Below are 19,558 nucleotides of genomic sequence, written 5' to 3' on the forward strand. Positions count from 1 at the left end.
GAAAGGAAATGCAGGCAGAGCATGACGTATTTCATTATTCAGAGCTTGTTTTGAGTTCTAACCTAGTTTTCCTTGCTTTTCTCTCTCAGGTGTGTACAGAGGTGGCTATGACTTATTGGTGAGGTCCAGGCTGGCCTTAGCGGATGGAGTGACCATGCAGGTGACTGTCAGAAGCAAAGAGGGAACACCTGTAGATGTTATCTTAGCTTCTGTTGGATAAATTTTTACTGGACAAGATGATGTCAATGCATACTTCATTGTCAGTGGGCTTTTAGGCTAGTGGCATGAATTTCCCAGAATCATACTTTCAAAGATTAATGGCTTTGGAGAAGCAAATTAAATACTTGGCCCTGAGCCAGCAGATCAAGCAAATATCTGTCCTCGTGCATGTAAATTTTTTTTCCTTTTTTTTAAAAATTATACTTGGTCAACTTTGGTATGACAGTACAGCTTTGGGTGATCTTGCAAATCAAATACTATCCTGTACCCCAGCTGCTTAAACCTCATTATAGTCTTTAATTTAATGTGCGTCTGAAAGCTCCTGACAATGTTGGAAAGCTTTTATCCCAGAGGGGTGGCGGGGGAGGGGAAGCGAGAGTCCACTTTTGTCAAAATTCATTTTTATTAATAGAAAATAAACACTTATTCCAGTTTCAGTTATACTTGAAGTTGCTAATAAAAAAAAAATCTAAAATAATCACTTAATTCTCCTGTTTCGACTAAGACAGTGAAGCTGTGGCTTAAAAAAAATTTCAGCACCATTTGCTCATAGGTCTTTCAGAATTTGTTCTTAAAGTTTCTAGACCTTTCCTGTGTGGAAAGTACAGGAATTACTGAGCTACAAGAGGAAGTCTCTCTGAGACGACCAATGAGAAGTTAAGTTAAGCAGTCATCAGACAAGGAATCTCTGTATGTTCGGTTCGGTAACCTGGACTATACAACGGTCCCCTCCCCTCCAGCTCAGGAGGGACATGCCTCAAAGCACTGAGGTATGAAGAGTCAGACTGTTATTCGCTGTCAGAATTAGCTAATAACAGTGTATCTCTGGCACAGATGCTACTGGTCCTTAGTATCCTGTGATTTTAGGAACTTCTGTAAATAGTCTGGATTTACTTCAATGTATTCAGAAATTAAACCTATTTAATAAGGTTCACTCCTCTGCCAGAGTATCTGCTGGTTTAGTATCCTTAGAAAATACATATAATACATGTAGGTAAATTGTAGTCTTAAAGTATACTTAGAATACTGCGTTATTCAAACCAAACCCTATTTTAAACAAAATGTCTATTAATAAAAGCAGCCGATGAAATGAAATCCCAAGTTATGACAAGGGAGACTCACTCTCACTTGAAGCTGTGTTGCTGAGAGAACTTAAGAACGCATGTGCCCTTACAGCCGTTCAAGGACAAGTCAGGAGACACCCTCTCCTCTGTCTTTACCATAGGACTCTGGTCAAGGATGGGCCCAAAATGAGCATTTCTAGATATTTCAGAAAAGTCCACAGAAGTGTTAAAAAGACTTTGAAGAAGTTCCTAATAGCGCAAAGGCAAGTCCATACACTCGCTCAGATGTGAAAAGAACAGAAGGTGGACTGTTAGGGCCATCCTTAGCCGGAGCTTCTGTGGGCTTTTGACTATATGCTGATCACAATGTGCGTCAGGTGGACTTTTGTGAGAGAATAGTGTTTGGTGGCCAAGACCTCTTTTGGGCATTTCTTCCTAAGTGGAATACACAACAGATAAAGGGAGTGGGTTGGGGATGGGGGTAATACAGGGAAGCTACTCTTTCCAGCTCAGAAGGAGTTGATGAAGCCCATATATGCATTCAAGAAGCCCATGGGATCCTCTAGCTGTGGATAGTGGCTAATGTGGTCATCCAGAATCGACACTGTGGACCGCGGCAGCGTTTTCCTAGTGGAAGAGAACAGCATGGAGGTGAACTTGAGGCTGCAGGGAGGGGACGGATGCAAGCCAGTGGGCAGCCCCAGTAAAAGGCCCTTGCGGACATACCACACTGGAAGGAACCAACAAAGAGCTTATTCACCTTCTACTTTGGAACTGTATCTTAGGCAGATAAACTTGCCAATTCTATTTATGACATACACAGACTCGTTCTTAAATGTTCATAATCCAACACACAACAAACTGAGCATTAACACTTTGCAACACCTGCCCAAGCAGGAGGACCTTCTAGCTCCTTAGAGAAGCATGAGGCATTAAACAAGTGGGCCACTCAGCAACTCACTGTCCAAATAAAGATAACAACAGACCTTCCTTAACCCTGGGAGGAGATGAGGGGAGGGCATTTTGCTTAAAATTAAATGCACACTATTTACTACTGGGTTGTTTCTGCTAGGCCACGTGAAGGTATGGGATGGTCTTATGTGACACAGTCAAGATTTCGTATTCCAACACCTTCTGAGTAAGTACCTAGAGAAACTATCAACCAATGAGAAGGCACTTTTCCACAGTGTACTCTTCTCAATCTCTCCTTGCGGTCTGCTGAGCTGAGGTGGAGGAGTTAGCTTTATGATCAGACTAAAGCAAACATTTCTTAAAATAGATCTACTTCCACTCCTTGGTTCACATGATAGCTTTTTCTTACCTGTACACCTACGAATATGTAGTAACCATGACAGTGAAAACATGCTGTGTAAATCAAGCCAACATATATATTTACATTTCTGAATGTAAGAAAGTAAGATTCCCCAATTCATCCTTTTCTAACATGTTTCCTGGATGAACAGCCAGCAAGGGCAGAAACAGTGGCTATCCTGTTCACCACTGTCACCATAAGGAACAAAGCAAAGACCCCTGAGGGAGACTCACCTGTACAGCTCCAAAAACTCTGGATAGGGATTTACAGGATCCAATGGCCCATAGATAAAATGAACTAGGAAAGAGAAGAGGAATGAATTACTAAAGCGCTCACATCTATTCTCCTACCCTCAAAAAATACTTTTTCCAGTCTTATTGAGAAATAATTGCCATATATCACTATATGTAAATTTAAAGCATACAGTATGACAGTTTGGTTTATGTATATTGTGAAATGATTACCACCCAAAAGAAAGAAAAAAAATTCTTGTGCTGAGAACTCTTAGGATCTACTCTATCAACTTGTTAGCTGTAGTGGTCATGTTGTCCATCACATCCCCAGTACCTGTAAGTACGGGGCTGTATATTTTGACTACCTTCCTCCAGTTTCCCTCTTCCCCGACCCCTGGTAATCACAAATCTAATCTCTTTTCCTCTGAGTTGGGTGGGGTTTTTTAGATCCCACACAGAAGTGAGATCATATGGTATTTTTTTTTTCTCTCTGACTTATCTCACTTAGCATAATGCCTGGTGGGCCCATCCATATTGTCACAAGTGGGAAGACTGCCTTTTTGTGGTTGAATAATACTCCACTGCAATGTGTGTGTGTGTGTGTGTATCTGTCTGTCTGTCTGTCTCTCTCACACAGCTTTTTTATTCATTCATTGACTGATGGGACACCTAGGCTGTTTCATGTCTTGGCTATCATAAACAATGCTATGAACAAGGGGGTGAGGACATCTTTTCAGGTTAGTGTTTTCACTTCCTTTGGCTATAGTCCCAGAAATGGAGTCACTGGATCATATGGCTGTTCTATTTTTAATTTTTTGAGAGTCTTCCATACTGTTTTCCATTGTGGCCATACCCATTTATAGTCCTACCACCAGGGTACCAAGGGTTCTCTTTTCTCCACATCTACACCAAAACTTCTCTCTTATCTTTTGAGGACAGCCATTCTAACAAATGTAAGGTGATATCTCGTTGTGGTTTTAATTTGCATTTCCCTAAGGGGCAGTGATGTTGAACTTTTTTCATGTACCTGATTGGCCTTTCCTATATCTTCTTTGCAGTAAATATCTATTCATGGCCTTTGCCCAGTTTTTAATTGGCTTGGGTTTTTTTGCTATTGAGTATATGAATTCTTCCTATATTTTGGACATTAACTCCTTATCAGATGTATGGTTTGCAAATAATTTTCCCATTTGTTGATGGTTTCTTTGACTGTACAGAGCTTTCTTAGGTTGATGTAGTCCCACTGATTTATGCTAGAAAACTCAGCTTCTTTCAAATAAGAAGGTTATAAGGAGCTTCTGGGAATAAGCCAACAGTCCATTTGGGACAGTTCTCCTATATATAGACACTCATTCCCTCCCCTCCAGCTCCTCTGTGCCTGAACCCAAAGGACTAAGTCTCACTCTCCATATTCTCTTCCTATAAATCCAGGATACTGTCATCATTTAGGTCTCTCTCCAGTTACAGCTGGCCACTGACATTTTAAATCAGCCACTAATTTCTGGAGCACTACTATGTCTGGGACACAGCACTGATTTTTTTTTTTTTTTCTTTTTAAATCTATAAGATTAAAGAGACAAATGAGCAGAAACCACCTACAGCCTCTCGATTAGTCAGAGAAACCACGTTCTGTCCCACCCAGCAGTTCAGCCTGTAACTTGGCAGCCACGGCCACCGCACCGCGCCACAGCCGCTCCCGCCCCCACTCCTGACACGGACCCCAGCTACCCTGGCGGCAGCAGCTGTTTCAGATCCTCCCTCTACAACGCGTGTCCAGATTTGCAGAGTAGGGCTGCCAGATTAAATAAAAGATGCCCAGTTAAATTTGAATTTCATATAAGTAATGATTTTTTTAAGTATAAATATGTCAAAATATTACAAAGCACATACTTCTAAAAAAGTATTTGTTGTTTATCTGAAATTCCAATTTAGCTGTGTGTCTCATATTTTTATTTGCTAAATCTGGCGATTACTTTCGCCCTATGGTCCCTCAGTCCTATCAAGATGTAAGGTAGAGATACTCACTGGGAATAGTTACAGAAGCAAGAGCTCCCACCCAGCGTCTTCTAAACTTCTTCCTCTGGTTGATGTACTGTAAGAGACTATAGGACAGCCAAGTCAGCAAGAGGAGAACAAGAAATCTTTAGTGTTACAGCAATGTAAAGGCATCCTAAAACGAAAGCTGCTACATTCTCATTGGGACCAAGTCGAGAGCATTCTTTGTGTAAGACTGAGAGCTGTCCTCCTCGGTCCCTGTTGCTACGGAAAAGACATGAAAAAGAAAGAGACATGCATTTTTAAGAGGTGATTAGGCTCCTTTCACCACCACGATTAGACATCTTGAGGCATTTAATATTCACAAAAAGCCCAAAGTAGGATGTGCCAAAGTCCATCGGCCAGTTAGAAACTGAATGAGCATTAGAATTTAAAGCTGTTTATCTAAACGTTGTGTGCCACATGGCTTACACTGATGGCTCACTCGCTATTTTCAATTTCTTTCTTCTTAGAACAGTGCGTGACTTCTTGGTTTGCCTCACAGGTCAGAGAGAGGGAATAAGCCAGCAAGGAACAAAGCAAGCAATACTCCACCTATCCCCACTTCCTCCCAAAAAAGAGCTTCCCTGGAAACCAAAGCAAAGTGTTATTCTTACCTGTCGATTACCAAGTTCCCATCGTTGTTGCGAATCCCTGCCCACATGTCCCACAGCTCACTCTCAGAGGGGCGGGTGTACGGCCCAAAGACTGGGGTGAGACTGAAAGAGCCCGAGAGAGCAGGAAGACACATGTGAGAAGAATCCAGAATGTCAAATATGACTGGAACCTCACAGGTCATACAGTCTGACCCTTAACTGATTTATGAATTCCTTCTACTACTTCCCTGGCAAGTGGCCAACATCTTTGTTTTAAAGTATCAAACCCTAGGATTTGGCCCAGAATTTTAATGGCAACTTTTCACTACATTGTTCCCAGGCTATAGCAAATCAGTCTCTGACAATGACTTACCCTCGGGAGAACACAAAGAAGTTCATCAGTCGAGTGAGAATGGGTGACAACATGCCTCCATCTTTGAGAAGCTGTAGGTGAAGAAGTAAAGATGTTAGAGAAAAAAAAACCACTAACCAGAACAAAAGTTTTATATTAGGAACTAAAAAAGGACTTTAGTCAAATGTCCCGCTACTGAAATGTTTGTTTATTGGCCTTTTTTGTTTTTTATTTATTGGTTTTGTTTGTTTTGCCTACCCATTCTCTCACAAAGACAAAACCTATTTGTAATTCCCTTTAAGATTACATTTCTACACTAAATCCCTAAGCCTTCTAACTGATGTATTCAATGTTAGGGTCTGATCTGTTCAGCCACCGTGCTAATGGCACAGATCTCTAGATAGCTGTATTTCTCTAAGTGTCTGTTGATTTCTTACTCTCAAAAATGAGGCTTTACCTAGAGGCTGCTTGGGTTTTATCAGCCTAAGAAGGAAGAAACTACCTTTATTAATGTAAGTTCCTGAGGAGAGCATTTTCACTATGGCCCATTACAGCAGGTATGGCCCTTATGTAGGTCCTAGCATTATTCATGTTGGTATAAATCTTAAAAACTAAAGATTTTGTGACCGGAGTAGCCAACCTTTTGGAGAAGGAGAGGACGGTGAGTCTCAGGAAATATACCTATAGGAGAAAAAGAGACTTATGTTAGTCATTTACCAACAACCGTAGGCCAAACATGGGTCCATTACTGGAGACTACCCCACCTTTGGGGTCATCACTGCCAGAAACAGGATTACCAGTAAAACTTAGTTCTGTCATCTAATTACTTCTCCAAGGAATTCTGTTTAATAGGTCAAATTCTGTCCCACTGGGACTAACTTCCCCACGATCAGAGTAGAGAAACGGGAAAGATAATGTCGGTGCCCGTCCTTAATGCTGATGACTAAACCTTAACTCCCCCTGGCCTTTCTAACCATTCCTCAGGGCACCCAGTATCATTAATGGTTTGGGCTGCAAAAGAAACCACCCATTTTTTCAGGGACTGCGGGTCCCTGGGCAGGGTTGGGGGAGAAACGAGAGTTTTTCCTTTTCCATTTTTCTCTGGAGTCAATGGGAAAAGGCCCTGAGCACTGCTGATAAAGGGATAGACTCCTGCCCCCATCTGCCCTTATGGTATTCAGGAGACATGTGCATTATTCATGGATTTATACGCTATGCTCCATGGCACACAAAGAAAAAGAAATCCCTCCTAAAGGTCTAATCAGAGGCTCAATTTCTACCTAAAACCTGACACTGCCACCAATTAAGTTTCTGCAGCAAACCACAGGAGTACCAGAAGCCCCTGCGGCCTCATCACGATTGTTTGCTGATCCAGTGCGGCTGCTGCAGATCTTGCCAAACGTCACCGGCCCTCCTCACTCCCGAGGGCGGTGCTCGCTGGACCGCCCCGTCCACCTTGCTAAGCGATGCTTTTACAAAGAAGCCCTTAGCTCTATAACACGGCTTTTTATGAACTGTATGTTGATACGATCCATTTCTTTTATAGTCCTATTCATTTTATTTTCTGTATTTAAAAACGTTATTTTGAGAAGGGGGCAATAAATCTCATTAGGCCACCTAAGTAGTTCATGGCACAAAAAGGTCAAGGGCCTCTGGTTTAATTGTGTCTGCCTGCAGTCTCATCAGATTCCCATTTAGACGTTGAGGTGGTATCTTCTTGTGGCCCTTCGCGGCTACACCTCACTCTCCACCCACCATCACGGCAGTTACCTCCGTTTGACAGACAGAGACTCTTTATGGTAAGCCGACCGGATCGATTCTGCTTGAACCTAGAACAGGTGAGGGAAACACAGCTGAGTGGACATAACACCAATCCAGCAGCTGAAGACAAACTCCCAAGAGGGAAAAGGGCTAGAACGAAACTTCTCCCAACATCTCAAGCCAATGCGACCCGTGAATAGTGCTGAAGTCTATGACCTCACTGACCTATAGAGCAGCTCCTGAGCAACGATGTCTCCGTAATCATGAGACAGAAGGTTGATCCTGCGGTTCTGGAGCCCCAAGTGCCGCAGAAGTGCCTCCACGATGCTGGCCTGCTCAAATATGGAGTAGTGATGCGGTCTCTAAGGAGAAGGCGGCCCAGACATAAAGGAGGAAGTCATGAGTGCAGAGCCTCTGCCAGCCAGACCCACTCCCTCCCCCACCCAACACTGGTCCCATCCAGATGCTGCTTACTGGTTTGTCACTGAAGCCAAAGCCCAAGAAATCAAGCGCAATCACTCGATGAAACCTCAGGGTCAGACCTTCCCAAATCTACAAGAAAGAAAGAGATGATCTGGCTTCTGTGATCCTGCGCCTCCTCTCCTCCGGCCTACAGCACAGGAATTTCATTTCGATCTTGGCTTAGCAAACGGACTTTGATAAAGGGAAAATCTTGTGCAAGTACCACAGGCCCTCAGATGATCCTCTTCGTTTATTCCTAATCTCCACCGAGGGGAAATCTCCAGCATTTTTAACTTGGCAATGATCCTTCCCAGATCACCAGAGTTTTTACTGCCTTACATTAAACGAGAAACAGCTCTACACTTGATCCTATTTCATTAGGCAATTCAAATACAGAAGAACCTTCCAGTGCTGAAAAAAGAAATCCTTGATTTTGGATTTTTAAAGAAAGTAGGATCTAGAAATCTGATTTTATTACCTTGTACCAATCATAGCTGGATGTTGGAAAGCCATGTAAAAGCACAACTATCTCAGGACTTCCAACCACACCCACAGAGTCTGGGAAGAAGGAAAGAAATGAGTTAGGCTGACTGCCTATAAAAATAACCTTGAAAATCTTAAACTCTAAGTAAGCTAGTATAAGGACAAGAAACCCTGACTAAATTAATGAAATAAAAATAAATTCCTTTTTAAAACAGAAGCTTACTGCTTTAGGTAAAAACAGGCATTGGATTATTTTCTTTTGTATCTTAAAAACTTGTAAACAACACATTTTATATGAAAATGCTGGAAGGCAGTCTGCTTCATTTCACCTATATTTTTTTTAAGTATTTCTCCATCTTTTCCTTTTTTCTGTATTATCATTATGTAAGTTGTTTTTCACAGTAAAAAGTAACCTTGTGAAGTTAAAAGTATACAATGACAACATAAACACTACAGATTCTTTGTACCTTATCATTAAGGGCCTCGCAAAAATTTTCTAAAATATAGATGGCAACACTTCCTCAACCTACTGGACACCTTAGTTTGCCCTGTTTGTCCGGCACCTTCATTTCTTCCAGGGGAAAGCCAATCCAGTATCAAAAGCATAATGCTCAAACTATTAACAATTCTAACAAGCAAAGGATTAAGCAGTATAGACTTGGACATTTTTTAATGCAGAAACATTTTAAATTAGCTAAACATTTAAACAGTAAAATGCCTTGCTTGTAGCATTAGATTAAAAGTGGCACATTCATACATCCTGCCAGGGGCATGAGATTTGGTAAGGTTTGCAAAAATAATTTAATTGGAACCAATTTTAAAATATTTTCTTGAGAATCCATGCAAATAAAATCATTCCATTGACAAATAGTGTAGTTTGAAGAAATATGGAACAAATAAACATATACACGAAGGTATCCCTTCAACATTAACTATTTAAAACATGAAAAAACTAGAAACAACTCAATGACCAATATAAAGAAAAGTAAATACTTACTTAGTTGAATATAGCAAATGAGAGGAGGTCAGGAGCAATAATGAAAAACGGTTTATGACAAACATTTTTCGTTATTGCTCTTGACCCCCGCCCAAAAGAGATCTTTTCCAGTCTCGTTTCAGTTTCTTTACCTATAAGATGGGGTTAATGGCACCCATCTTCAAGTACTGTTGAAGTAAAGATATTTAATCTTAAAGATAATAACAAAGGTTGAATACATAATTCAATGACTAACATCTGGTAATTACTTGATAAGTAGCAGTTATAATAATTATCATTAGCAAGTTAATCTATACAAAGGTATAAGGCTTAAAATCACATTTAGTTATGCATATAACAAATACACTTTATAGAAAACAATAAAATGAAATCAGGGATGGAGGGAAACAGAGCGAGCAGTAGGGCTAGCCGTTGAACACTAGGGGCGCTCAAAAGAGAAAACTGCTATCTATCAATACAAATGAGGCTATGAAGAGAAAATCATACTGAAAAGTCAGCTCTACAGATACCGGAATCTCCATTCCATTGCTCCCACCCAGCTACCCCTATCAGTTTCCTTTGACTTTCCCTGCTATGGAGTTTTTAAGGGGAATTAACTGCTTCCTTCAAGCACACTACACAGAAAAAGAGGATTCTTCCCCCCTCCCTCCCTTGAGTGGCAACGAGACCAATAGAAACAAAGTGAGTACCTCAGTGGGACTCACGGAACCTATGATACACGCAGGATGCTCCAACAGTCCTCTTCTTACCTTGGTAGAAGATGCGCAGTCCCTTGTAGGTGAAAAATTTGCCCGAGGACTTCCAAGAGTGAAGAGCGGGAGAAAGCTGGGGAGGGGGGATATGCAGATAGGCCGCCAGCAGGGGCACGGCCAACAGCCCCACCTGAACCCACCACTCCCTCATCCTGTAAGACAATCAGAGAGACCTGGGGTAAGCAGTCAGATGACGCTGTACATGCTTTGACAAGCCCCAAATTGGTAAAATGGGGTGGGAAATTTCTGTCCCATGCCATGGCAGAAAGTTTACCAAGAATGCAGAAAGTATACCTCTCCCCGCAATGCCCATACCTGCTCACCATTCTAATTTTAAGGAAAAAATATATTACTTTAATACATCATCTTCCCCCTCTCCTTCCCACTTTAATCCCTTGGCACACACCCCCCCCCCCCACTGTGCTTTTCCTAAAACCTGAAGAGGTTTTTACGTAAAGCAAAAGGAAGTTAAGTACTTTGCACCTTTTTGTTGGCTTTTATCAAAGCTTCCCCAGGAAAGATTTCCTTCCTATTTATTCTAAAAGCTCTATCACCCACCCACCAGCACCCCCCTCAAGTAAAATGTTAAATATATATAGATATACATATGTAGTTTTCCACTAATGTTTAAAATAGCATCACATGTTCTTAAACAGAGCCATTTTTGATTTTTTAGTATTTATCAACTCTCTGACCCCAGTGAAGCCCCACTTGGTACTACTCCCTGTGTCTGTGCTGAGAAACTGCTCCAGGTAAACAGTCTGTAGGAAGCTAGGTACGCTGTGTATTTCGCCATAAGCAGCTTTGTCATGACCCACAATATCTAATCTCTTGAGAGGTCAGGGCAGCAGGTTGTATTTCTGCTTTTCTTAGACTCTGAGGTAGCTCTCATTTATTTAATTTGTTAGAACTGGTACCCCCCACACACACATACTGCAAACCCCTCAAAAAAAAATGAGTCAGAGCTCATATCCAACACCTGAAAATTGCTTTTGCCTTTGGAAGGAAAGCACTGGTTTGCATACCCAACCTTCTCATGCCCAGAACTTCTAAGTCAGTCTATCCACAATGAGGAGTGCTAAACAGGAATCAGAGACAGTTCCCTCTGTTTCTAGTTTGACTGCTAATATTCCCATAGTCAGCAGAGAAAGAATTATCAATACAATGGAAGTTCTCTAAAATAACCAGAATGGAAACACCTTCTAAAATGAAAATCTAGCCATAAATCAGGGAAATGAATTGTTACAGCCATGGCAGCAGTGGCTGTGTGTACACACCCTTCCACCATCTTGCCTGTGATCTGGCCACAATCTCTATCCATCATAAACTAATAAAAAAAAAAAATTTTTTTTTAACTCTAAAACAAGTAAGACTGTGGTCCCACAGGGGCCAAATCACCAGCGCCTTAAAGACTCTGAGCAGCACTGCCTATTTTTTTTTGCATCACCAGGGAAGTCTTTTTTCCCCCCTTCCTCCAAAGCAGCTGTCCAGAAAACACACCCAATGATTTGGTTGTATCTTTCAAGTTAATATTACAAATGATTCCCTAAAATGCCCCCCAAACATCACCATATCACCATTTTTACCCCACAACAGCAGCAGGCTACATCCCAGTATCTACTTGAAAAATGAGATGACAGAAAGTATCAGGTTTGGATATCATTAGCTATCATCTGTCCTGTACTTCAGCTCCTACATTTGCACGTTCACATTTCATCACTCCTTCCCCAACCCCCCCCCCGCACCCCCCCCCCCCCCCGCTTTTCTTCTCATTCATTCAGGGGTTCCAGCGGAGGAATATCTGCAATGACTCAGCAGAGAGCCAGGGAGGGGCTACGAGAGGAGCCCGCAGAAGGAGGCTCCCTGCAAGAGGGGTGGGGGGGGGGGAGTTGGGGGGATGGAGGGAGGGGGATTGGAGTGGAAGGTGAGCGATGGGGGGGATGGAGAAGGGTTGGAGGGTGGGGGTGGGGAGGAAAGTGGGGGGGTGGGGAGGGAAGTGGGGGAGGAGCAGAGGGTGGGGTGGGCAACGACTGTGCATTTTCCACTCCTGGACACCCCCACCCTCTATACCTTCCTTCTCTTTCACTCCTCTAAAGAAAAGAGGCAACCTTTCAGGAAGCCGTTTTCTAGTTTAATTACTCGGTAAAAATGTTCCTAACGACATTTTGGGATTTTTAGTAGGGAAGCAATCTGGTAGTCAGTAGCCGAAAGGGATTAATCATTTTTTGACCAAAATCTCCATTACTTGACGAGCCACAAGTCAAGACTATAAATTCAGCAAACCCAAGTAACAAACGTTCTGGAAATTAATCAACCCTTCCAAGCCTTGATTTCTTCGTCTCGTCAAGAGGAAAAAATACATTTAATATCACCAAACCTGCCACCTTCCAGCGTCGGGTGAGGCTGTGAACTACTTTGTAAATCATTGCAAACAATTCACGTGTAACATTATGACAGTTTGATCACATCATCATTCTCACTTAGCGTCTCATTACCGAAATCTGAAAAATACTTACGCCTCGGTGATATGGTACTGCAAGTTCTAGTCACACCTATGCAGTAACTCACACCACAGCGATACCAGGGTCTTCAAATCCTAAATCGCGCCACAGCGATACCGGCGTCTACAAATCTTAAATTGCGCCACAGCAATACCACGGTCTCGAAATTCTAAACCGTGCCAAGATGATGTGGAGGGTCTAGAAACCCAAAGTCACGCCAAGGAAATGCCGGGGTCTAAAAATCTTAAATCACACCAAAGCGTCACCAGGGTCTAGAAATTCTAAATCGCGCCTGAGCGATGCCGGGTCTAAAATCCTAAGTTGCATCTGAACGGTATCAAAATCTAGAAATCCTAAATCGTGCCAGGGTGATGCCGGGGTCTAAAAATCCCAAACTGTGCCAAGGCGAAGATGGGGTCTAAAAATCTTAAATCGCACTAGGGCAACGCCGCGGTCTAGAAATCCTAAATCGCGCCAGGGCGAAGCCGCGATCTAGAAATCTTAAGTCGCGCCAGGGTGAAGCCGCGATCTAGAAATCTTGAAGTGCGCTAGGACGATACTAGGGTCTAAAAATCCTAAATTCCGCCATGGCGACACAGGGGTCTAAAAATCCTAAATCGCATCAGAGCGATACCAGGGTACAGAAATATCAAATCTGGGAGATCTCCAGCTCCATATTCTACTGCATGCAAGAGTGACATCCCCTCCCAAGTAAGCGGATAGGGCTCAGAGGGCAGGCAGGTGCTCTCCCCCACCCCAAACCCCGGGTGGGGGTTTTCCCTCCACTGCGGGAGTCGCGGTCCAGCAGCCCTGGCACGGACACACAGAGTCCCCACCAGCTAGCCTGCACCCACCCTCTCCCAGACGGCGGCTTGGAGCCAGCCACACCCCCTCGCGCCTGCCGCACGCACCCACCTGCGGAGGCGATCTCGGCGTACCATGGCCGCGTCTTATCCCATGCCGCCCGGCACACGGTTTGGAGCACCGCGCGCCGCAGCTCCCGCAGCAGGGCAGGCCGGCCGGCAGCTGGGCACAGCCTACAGCCTGCGAGGGCGGCAGCGGCCGCGGCAAGCAGCGAGCAGCCACCCGGGCGTGCGCTGCGGCACTGCGCGAGATGCGACTGCCGCAGAGGAAGCACCAAGATGTGCTGGTTGCCGCGGCAGTGCCGAGCGAGTGGGCACCGACTTTTAGAGCCCACCCGCGCTCCGCCCCTGGCCCGCCCACCGCGCCGCAGTGCCCCTCCCGCCACAGCCACCGCCCCTCCCCGCGGCCCCTCCCCGCAGCCCGGCCGCCACAGCAGGGATGGAGCATCCTTCTCACAGCAGCACCTCTAGGGGGCACCTTTAGAGTTGTCGACCCCCGCCAGCACCCCACTGCTCCCTCACAGGCCCCCCCAACCCTGAGCTCTGGGTTCTGCTGAGTTAACACTGCAGGAAAAGACCACAGATCCCGAAATCCCAACACACACCCCAACCACAGACCACCACCCACAGTCCCCCCCAACCCCAGAGGTGGCCACTCGACCTCAGGTGCAGGGGCTCAGAGCGGCCAAATGTGGTTACCTGCTCTCAGTCTGCACCACGCCCGAGGCATGGGTTCTGAACTAGGCGAGTACCCAGTACAAAGCAGCGGTCCTCAAGTGCCCAACACCTCTTAAGTCCCTAACTATGGGACCTATGTCCAGCCAAATGGCTAGGGAACAATAAGCTCTGCTGGGGCTACTACCAATCTCATCGGCTGATTCGGGGTACAGCGGCTAGGAAGCAAGAAGGGCAAAACTTGGGGGATTCTCTCTCTCAACCACGGCCATGACCACGGCGCCAGGCACGTCTCCTTTGCAGCAGCACTACGTGGCCCGCATGCCAGAGCCCCGCCGCAGCCCTCTCGCGTGTATCGGGCCAGAAATAATGATATTCACAATTATGAGACAAAAACTCCCCCTTTTTTAGATGTACGATTGAATCACAATGCAAGGGCCCCAGCGGTACAGGAAAGAGGGAAGGAATTTCCTTCTTCAGCTATAATCCTTTAAAAGGCATATATTACGCCTTTGAAAAGAAAAGTAGAGAGAATCACAGTGTCTACGTTCGTTTTCTGGCTATAAACTTAAACTGATGAACGCGCACGCGGGATGCAAGCGAGCCAGGCAGCCCAAGCAGTGCCGGCTCCCTCCAGCGGGGGCGCTGCAGGCCTCTCCTTCCACTCACACCCGCCAGCCCGGGCCATTCCGCAGCCCAGAGCGCAGGCAAGCATGAATCGCAAAAGGCCAGTCCAGCGGAGCCCACCCAAGGCCGCCCAGCACCTAACATTGCACTGGGAGGTAAGGGCCACCAACCAGACACAGGAGAACCCACCACTTATGAGCTGTCATCAAAACGGGTGGCGCAATCCAGGGTACACTTCTGGTGTCCGATGAACAAGGTCGTGAAAGGAACGATTTTTTTTAAGCACCTACAATGAGCTAAGAGCCGGGGATACAAAGACGAATGAGAAATGGCCCCTGCCCCAGAACAAGATGCTGACCATCCGGTGGGGAAGATGGACAAGAACTGACGCCGCTTAAATTTTCTCTTTAATTTCCTGGCAACATTCTGTGACAGGTTGGCCCCCTCCCCCTAACATCTAAGGCCCTCAAAGGCCGAGCCCAAGTATTATTCACCTTTTGTATCCCCAGAGCCCGCCACAGTGCCAGCCACAAAGCAGGCCCCTAATAAATACTGCATGAATAAGTACAAGAATTTGAGGGGCGCACAGGGGAGGAAGTAATTAAGGGGAGGGGGAGAGGGTTGTCTTGAATGATGAATAGACATTTACCGGAGAGACAAAGAGCATTCCAACCAGAGGGGACGGCATTTGCAACCGGAGGCGCAGGACTGCCCAACCTTTGGGGAAAACTGCAAGTCCTCTGGGTCCAGCGCCGGCAGGCAAAAAATTAGGCTACAACGAGTATTTCATCCTAAGGAGTTTGGAATTTGTCCTAAAGAAAATGAGAAGCCACAGATGGATGTAAACCCTTTATGGACTCAAATGGTTACTTACCAAAATATAAATGACTCCCTTTAACAGTAGAAGATTACCTATTTTAACTAACTACCACCTTTTAAGGACTGAATTAATTACTTAGCAAAATTCAAATCAGTCCTCTCAACAGAGTAAAGGTTTTCCCATTTTAATTAAAACAATAGTAACAACCTTTGCATTATTTTTCCCCCGTACTTGTTGTCAGTGAGTCCCACGGATTCCATACTTTCATTCTCACCACACCAGGAATACCAGCACCCAAGATGAAGGCAGTTTGATATTTAACCGACTGGGCACTTACAAAGGATCTTATTCTGAGAGCCTTAGAACGAGTGGACACATAGGAGAAACTGCTAGGGGGAGGCATGGAGAGGGGACCAAGGAAGCTTTTGAAAACAACAGGAATTCTAAGTCAGGCGCTCAAGAGAAACAGAGTGGCTAGAAAAAACTTCCTTGGAGAAGGAGGAATTAAGGGTTGAGGACTTCAAACCCAGAACTTGCTTAGGCAACAAAAACATTTCTGTTCGGAAGACCCTCCACTGCAGAAGCAAAAGAGTCTTAACAATGCAGAAGATACTATGAGAGGTCGGCTTCGCTAAAGCCGGGAATTTGCTTTTCCAAAGTCGAGAGGACTATGCTAGCAAATAATGCCCAGGAACCAGAGGGTTAATGAATTTCTAAATGTGGAATTCTAAATTCCTAAATGTGCCTGCCTTACTTCCAGAAAGAAGCTTCCTCCACCCCGGGAGAATCTAGCCTAAGGTATAAAATAGTCCAAGCGCCTGAGAAAACATGCAACCATACATAAATCCAAAGTCTGCCTCCGGCTTGCTCTCAGTACACTCTTACAGTTCTTGGATACAGAAAACATAATCCACAGACATCCGACATGCTGGGCAGTGCATTCCCTCGACCAGCAGCTTATCGGACACTCCTGTCACATTCCAATTCTAAGATGGTCCCCCATAATAAGACCTCGGATTTGTGCAAAAATTAGTGTCGGAAGCTCAGCATTCATTGTGCAACAGCGGTATGAGATCAGTGGGGCTGGTACCACACGTTTGATCATCATATTTTTTCTAACCCCGGTGTGAGACCCATACTATGACAAGCATAAGGATATTTCTGAAGATGACGAGACAGAACTGGGACCGCCACTCTGAAGAGCCATCTATAATTATTGATTCAAATAAATGGAAGAAGTTCAACATGGGAGAAATTAGGCTGAACAGCTGCACATGTTAGAGACTTGGGGCTTTAGGGGACAGGGAGCCAATGTGATATGGCTCCAAAAATGCCATTGTAGACTGCAGAATGTCATTAGAGAAGCACCGGGAATAAATTAACCCTACTCTATTTTGCTAGTCAGAATTCACCGAAAGTATTTTATTCTGTTTTACAAAGCAATTTAAGAGACACATAAACAGGAATTTGTTCAGGGATCACCTAAAAATGCATTGCAAATTATGTCACTGAAGGTATAACCGCTCTCATATTTTAAGCATGGATCTTCACCAATTTATCCCTAATCCTTACAATAACTCAGCAAGAGGACTATTTTCATCCACATTTTGCAGAGAAAGATACAGCAGCTCAGAGCACTGAGTGTTAGTATGTAAAGGACTGGGAACTGAACACAGATGTGTCTGGCTCCAAAGCTGGCGTTCTTTCCACTACCCCACACTGCCTCCCTGTTTAAAATAACTGGGCATGTTTAGCTGGAAGAAAAGAAGCCTTGTTGAGTACGTGGAAGAAGGAAATGTGTTAGCAGTCCTCAAATATTTGTGGAAGCAGCATTAGACATTTTATTCTGTATGGCTCCAATGAGTGCAAATTGTAGAGAAACAGATGTCGATTCAACATAAAGAATTTTCCAACAGTCAGGTCTGTCTGGAGAGACTGAGTGGGCTCAGCCATTTTGGGACGTGACAAGTCCCCCGTCACGAGGGGCTGGGTAACCCTGTGGCAGGTATGCAAGCTCTGAAGAATGCACGAATGACCTTAAAGGTCTTTTCCCATCTGACAGAAACTAAGGATCAGAGAGGTACTGGAACTTGGCCAGGGTGACCCCTCTACCTAAGGGTCAAATCCAGAACTAGGTCTTCCCTGGGTTCCTCAGCCCACAACTCTTTGTACAACATGACGTTTCATGCTGAGGGCAAGAAAAATTGAAATCATCAATACAATCACACAAATCTCCCTCTCAGCTAAATTTAATTAATATATCCCAAAAGTGACTGGTGTTTTCCTCTTCAGGCTCATTTTTGGGTGAAAGTCTTTGACTGAAGAAAGTTCAAAAGATGTGTGGTCGAGAAGCAAAAGGTGAATAATCCATTAACCAGATAAAATGAACCTAAGTGACCGAGAGCTGTTTCTATTGATTATAGTGTCACTTGGCCCCCCGTGTATCTTCACACACCCTCTACGTTACTGCGCAGGTCCCATAATCCCACACCCAGTCCTATCCCACTGATCCGTACCTATAGCACATCTTACACACTCACACAGGTAAGATAAATAGATTGGAGGATTCGAAATAAAATTTGTCTCTTGCATTTTGATAGCTCTTTGCCTTTCACATATATTATCTCATCTGATGCTCACCACAGTCCTCTAAGGAAAACAGCTAGCTACTTTCTTTCAGACAGACAAGCAATTTCCTAGATGCCTGGGGAAGAGAGGACGACGGTACACAACTCACTTAAAAATAAATAAGTAAACAACCTCCTTTCCACATTAGATTATTCCTCCAGCCTGGATGAGTCAACCCAGAAGCAGGTGTTTCGCTTTTGCTCGATTGCTATCCTCACCTCACACCTTCTCCAGCTGTCCTCCCCGACCGTGCCCTCCAGTGCCCCCACCCGCGCTACTCCTGCGGCGCTGCCTCCCGAGTCCCCGTTACTACCACACTCCCTTGGCACCCCCCCTCCCCCGCGAGTGGCTCCAACTCCCAGGGCAAACTACCCTCCCTGCGCCGTGTGGCCGCGTCGCCGCACCCCCACACCCGCCGAGGCCCCTGTGGCTGCCACATCCCTGGCCACGACGACTACGGCTATCCCAGCGTGGGAAGGCACAGCCTCCCAGACACGCGAGTCCCGGTTCCGTGGAGGGCGGTCAAGCCGACTAAGGGGAGTCACGCCGAGGGCGAGGGTTAGGGGACTTTTGTGTTCTCGTCCGACCCCAAGGTTCTGGGAGATGACGACCGAGGACCTCGCCCACGTGGCCCTCGTGTGGCGCGCACACCTCGTGCAGCCACCCACGAACCCCAGCGCGGTCCTGCACGCCCCCAGCATATCGTCACGCCCTCCTGGGCCACTATCATCACTCCAAGCCTGGTCCCCAGGATGTGTGGGTGCTCCACGCACACTATCCACATTCCCCAAGTGTGGCCACACCCGCTCTTAGGGGGGGTCTGTGAGGGTTAGGGTCACTTCTCCCCCGCCCGTCTCTTACCTGACTCAGGTAAGACCTGGGCTACAACACTCCATGTTTGGGGAAAACGGTTGCGCATGCGCTTCCTGCGGCCAGAAGTACTTACTGGGCCTTACCCCAGTCCCCAGGGAAGCCCAGCCAAGCCACTGAATACCTGGCTCTGGGCTAGAGCGTCGCCCCTCCGTGCACCGGCCCGTCGCCCCCAACCCAACCTGTGCAGCCGCCTTCTCCCTGCCGGGCGTCAGCGCCACCTATTGCAAAGGGTATGAAATGGCAGTCTGTGCCTGGGAGAAGAATCTGATGGATTGGATAAATGAGAATAAAATTTTATACGGCCTC

At 45.3% G+C, this 19,558-nt stretch overlaps 2 protein-coding genes across 5 annotated transcripts in view; one reads left to right on the forward strand and one right to left on the reverse strand.

The window, feature by feature from the left end:
• Nucleotides 1–697, forward strand: part of COPG2 (COPI coat complex subunit gamma 2) — a 114,993-nt gene extending 114,296 nt beyond the window's left edge. For all 3 annotated transcript variants that reach the window (XM_082694005.1, XM_082694006.1, XM_082694007.1), the window contains one exon: nt 90–697. In XM_082694005.1, coding sequence (XP_082550131.1) covers nt 90–220 — 131 coding nt within the window. In that variant the 3' untranslated portion in view covers nt 221–697. The remainder of the gene's footprint in view (nt 1–89) is intronic.
• Nucleotides 604–19,315, reverse strand: MEST (mesoderm specific transcript). 2 transcript variants are annotated; one of them, XM_082694009.1, is made up of 12 exons: nt 19,241–19,315; nt 10,263–10,417; nt 8,512–8,591; nt 8,046–8,123; nt 7,797–7,933; nt 7,581–7,639; nt 6,451–6,491; nt 5,832–5,902; nt 5,480–5,581; nt 4,854–4,930; nt 2,829–2,892; nt 604–1,910 (listed from the first exon to the last, which is right to left on the reverse strand). In XM_082694009.1, exons 2-12 carry the CDS (start codon nt 10,414–10,416, stop codon nt 1,793–1,795), a joined length of 981 nt encoding a protein of 326 aa, XP_082550135.1. In that variant the 5' UTR covers nt 10,417; nt 19,241–19,315; the 3' UTR covers nt 604–1,792. The 2 variants fall into 2 exon arrangements, with proteins under 2 accessions (XP_082550135.1, XP_082550134.1); XM_082694008.1 differs by lacking the exon at nt 19,241–19,315 and adding an exon at nt 13,682–13,934.
• Between the last annotated feature and the right edge of the window lie 243 nt (nt 19,316–19,558).

This window comes from Mustela nivalis, assembly GCF_964662115.1.
Source record: "Mustela nivalis genome assembly, chromosome: 12".
NCBI classification, from domain to species: domain Eukaryota; kingdom Metazoa; phylum Chordata; class Mammalia; order Carnivora; family Mustelidae; genus Mustela; species Mustela nivalis.

What these genes read in the sequence shown, in the direction of transcription:
- MEST (XM_082694008.1), bottom strand. Translation starts at nt 13,707, where the DNA reads ATGGTACGCCGAGATCGCCTCCGCAG. An exon ending in GCTCAGGAGCTGCTCTATAG is followed by an intron (nt 7,640 to 7,796) that starts GTCAGTGAGGTC and finishes CACCTGTTCTAG; the next exon opens with GTTCAAGCAGAATCGATCCG. An exon ending in GTCCTCTCCTTCTCCAAAAG is followed by an intron (nt 5,903 to 6,450) that starts GTTGGCTACTCC and finishes CTTCACCTACAG; the next exon opens with CTTCTCAAAGATGGAGGCAT.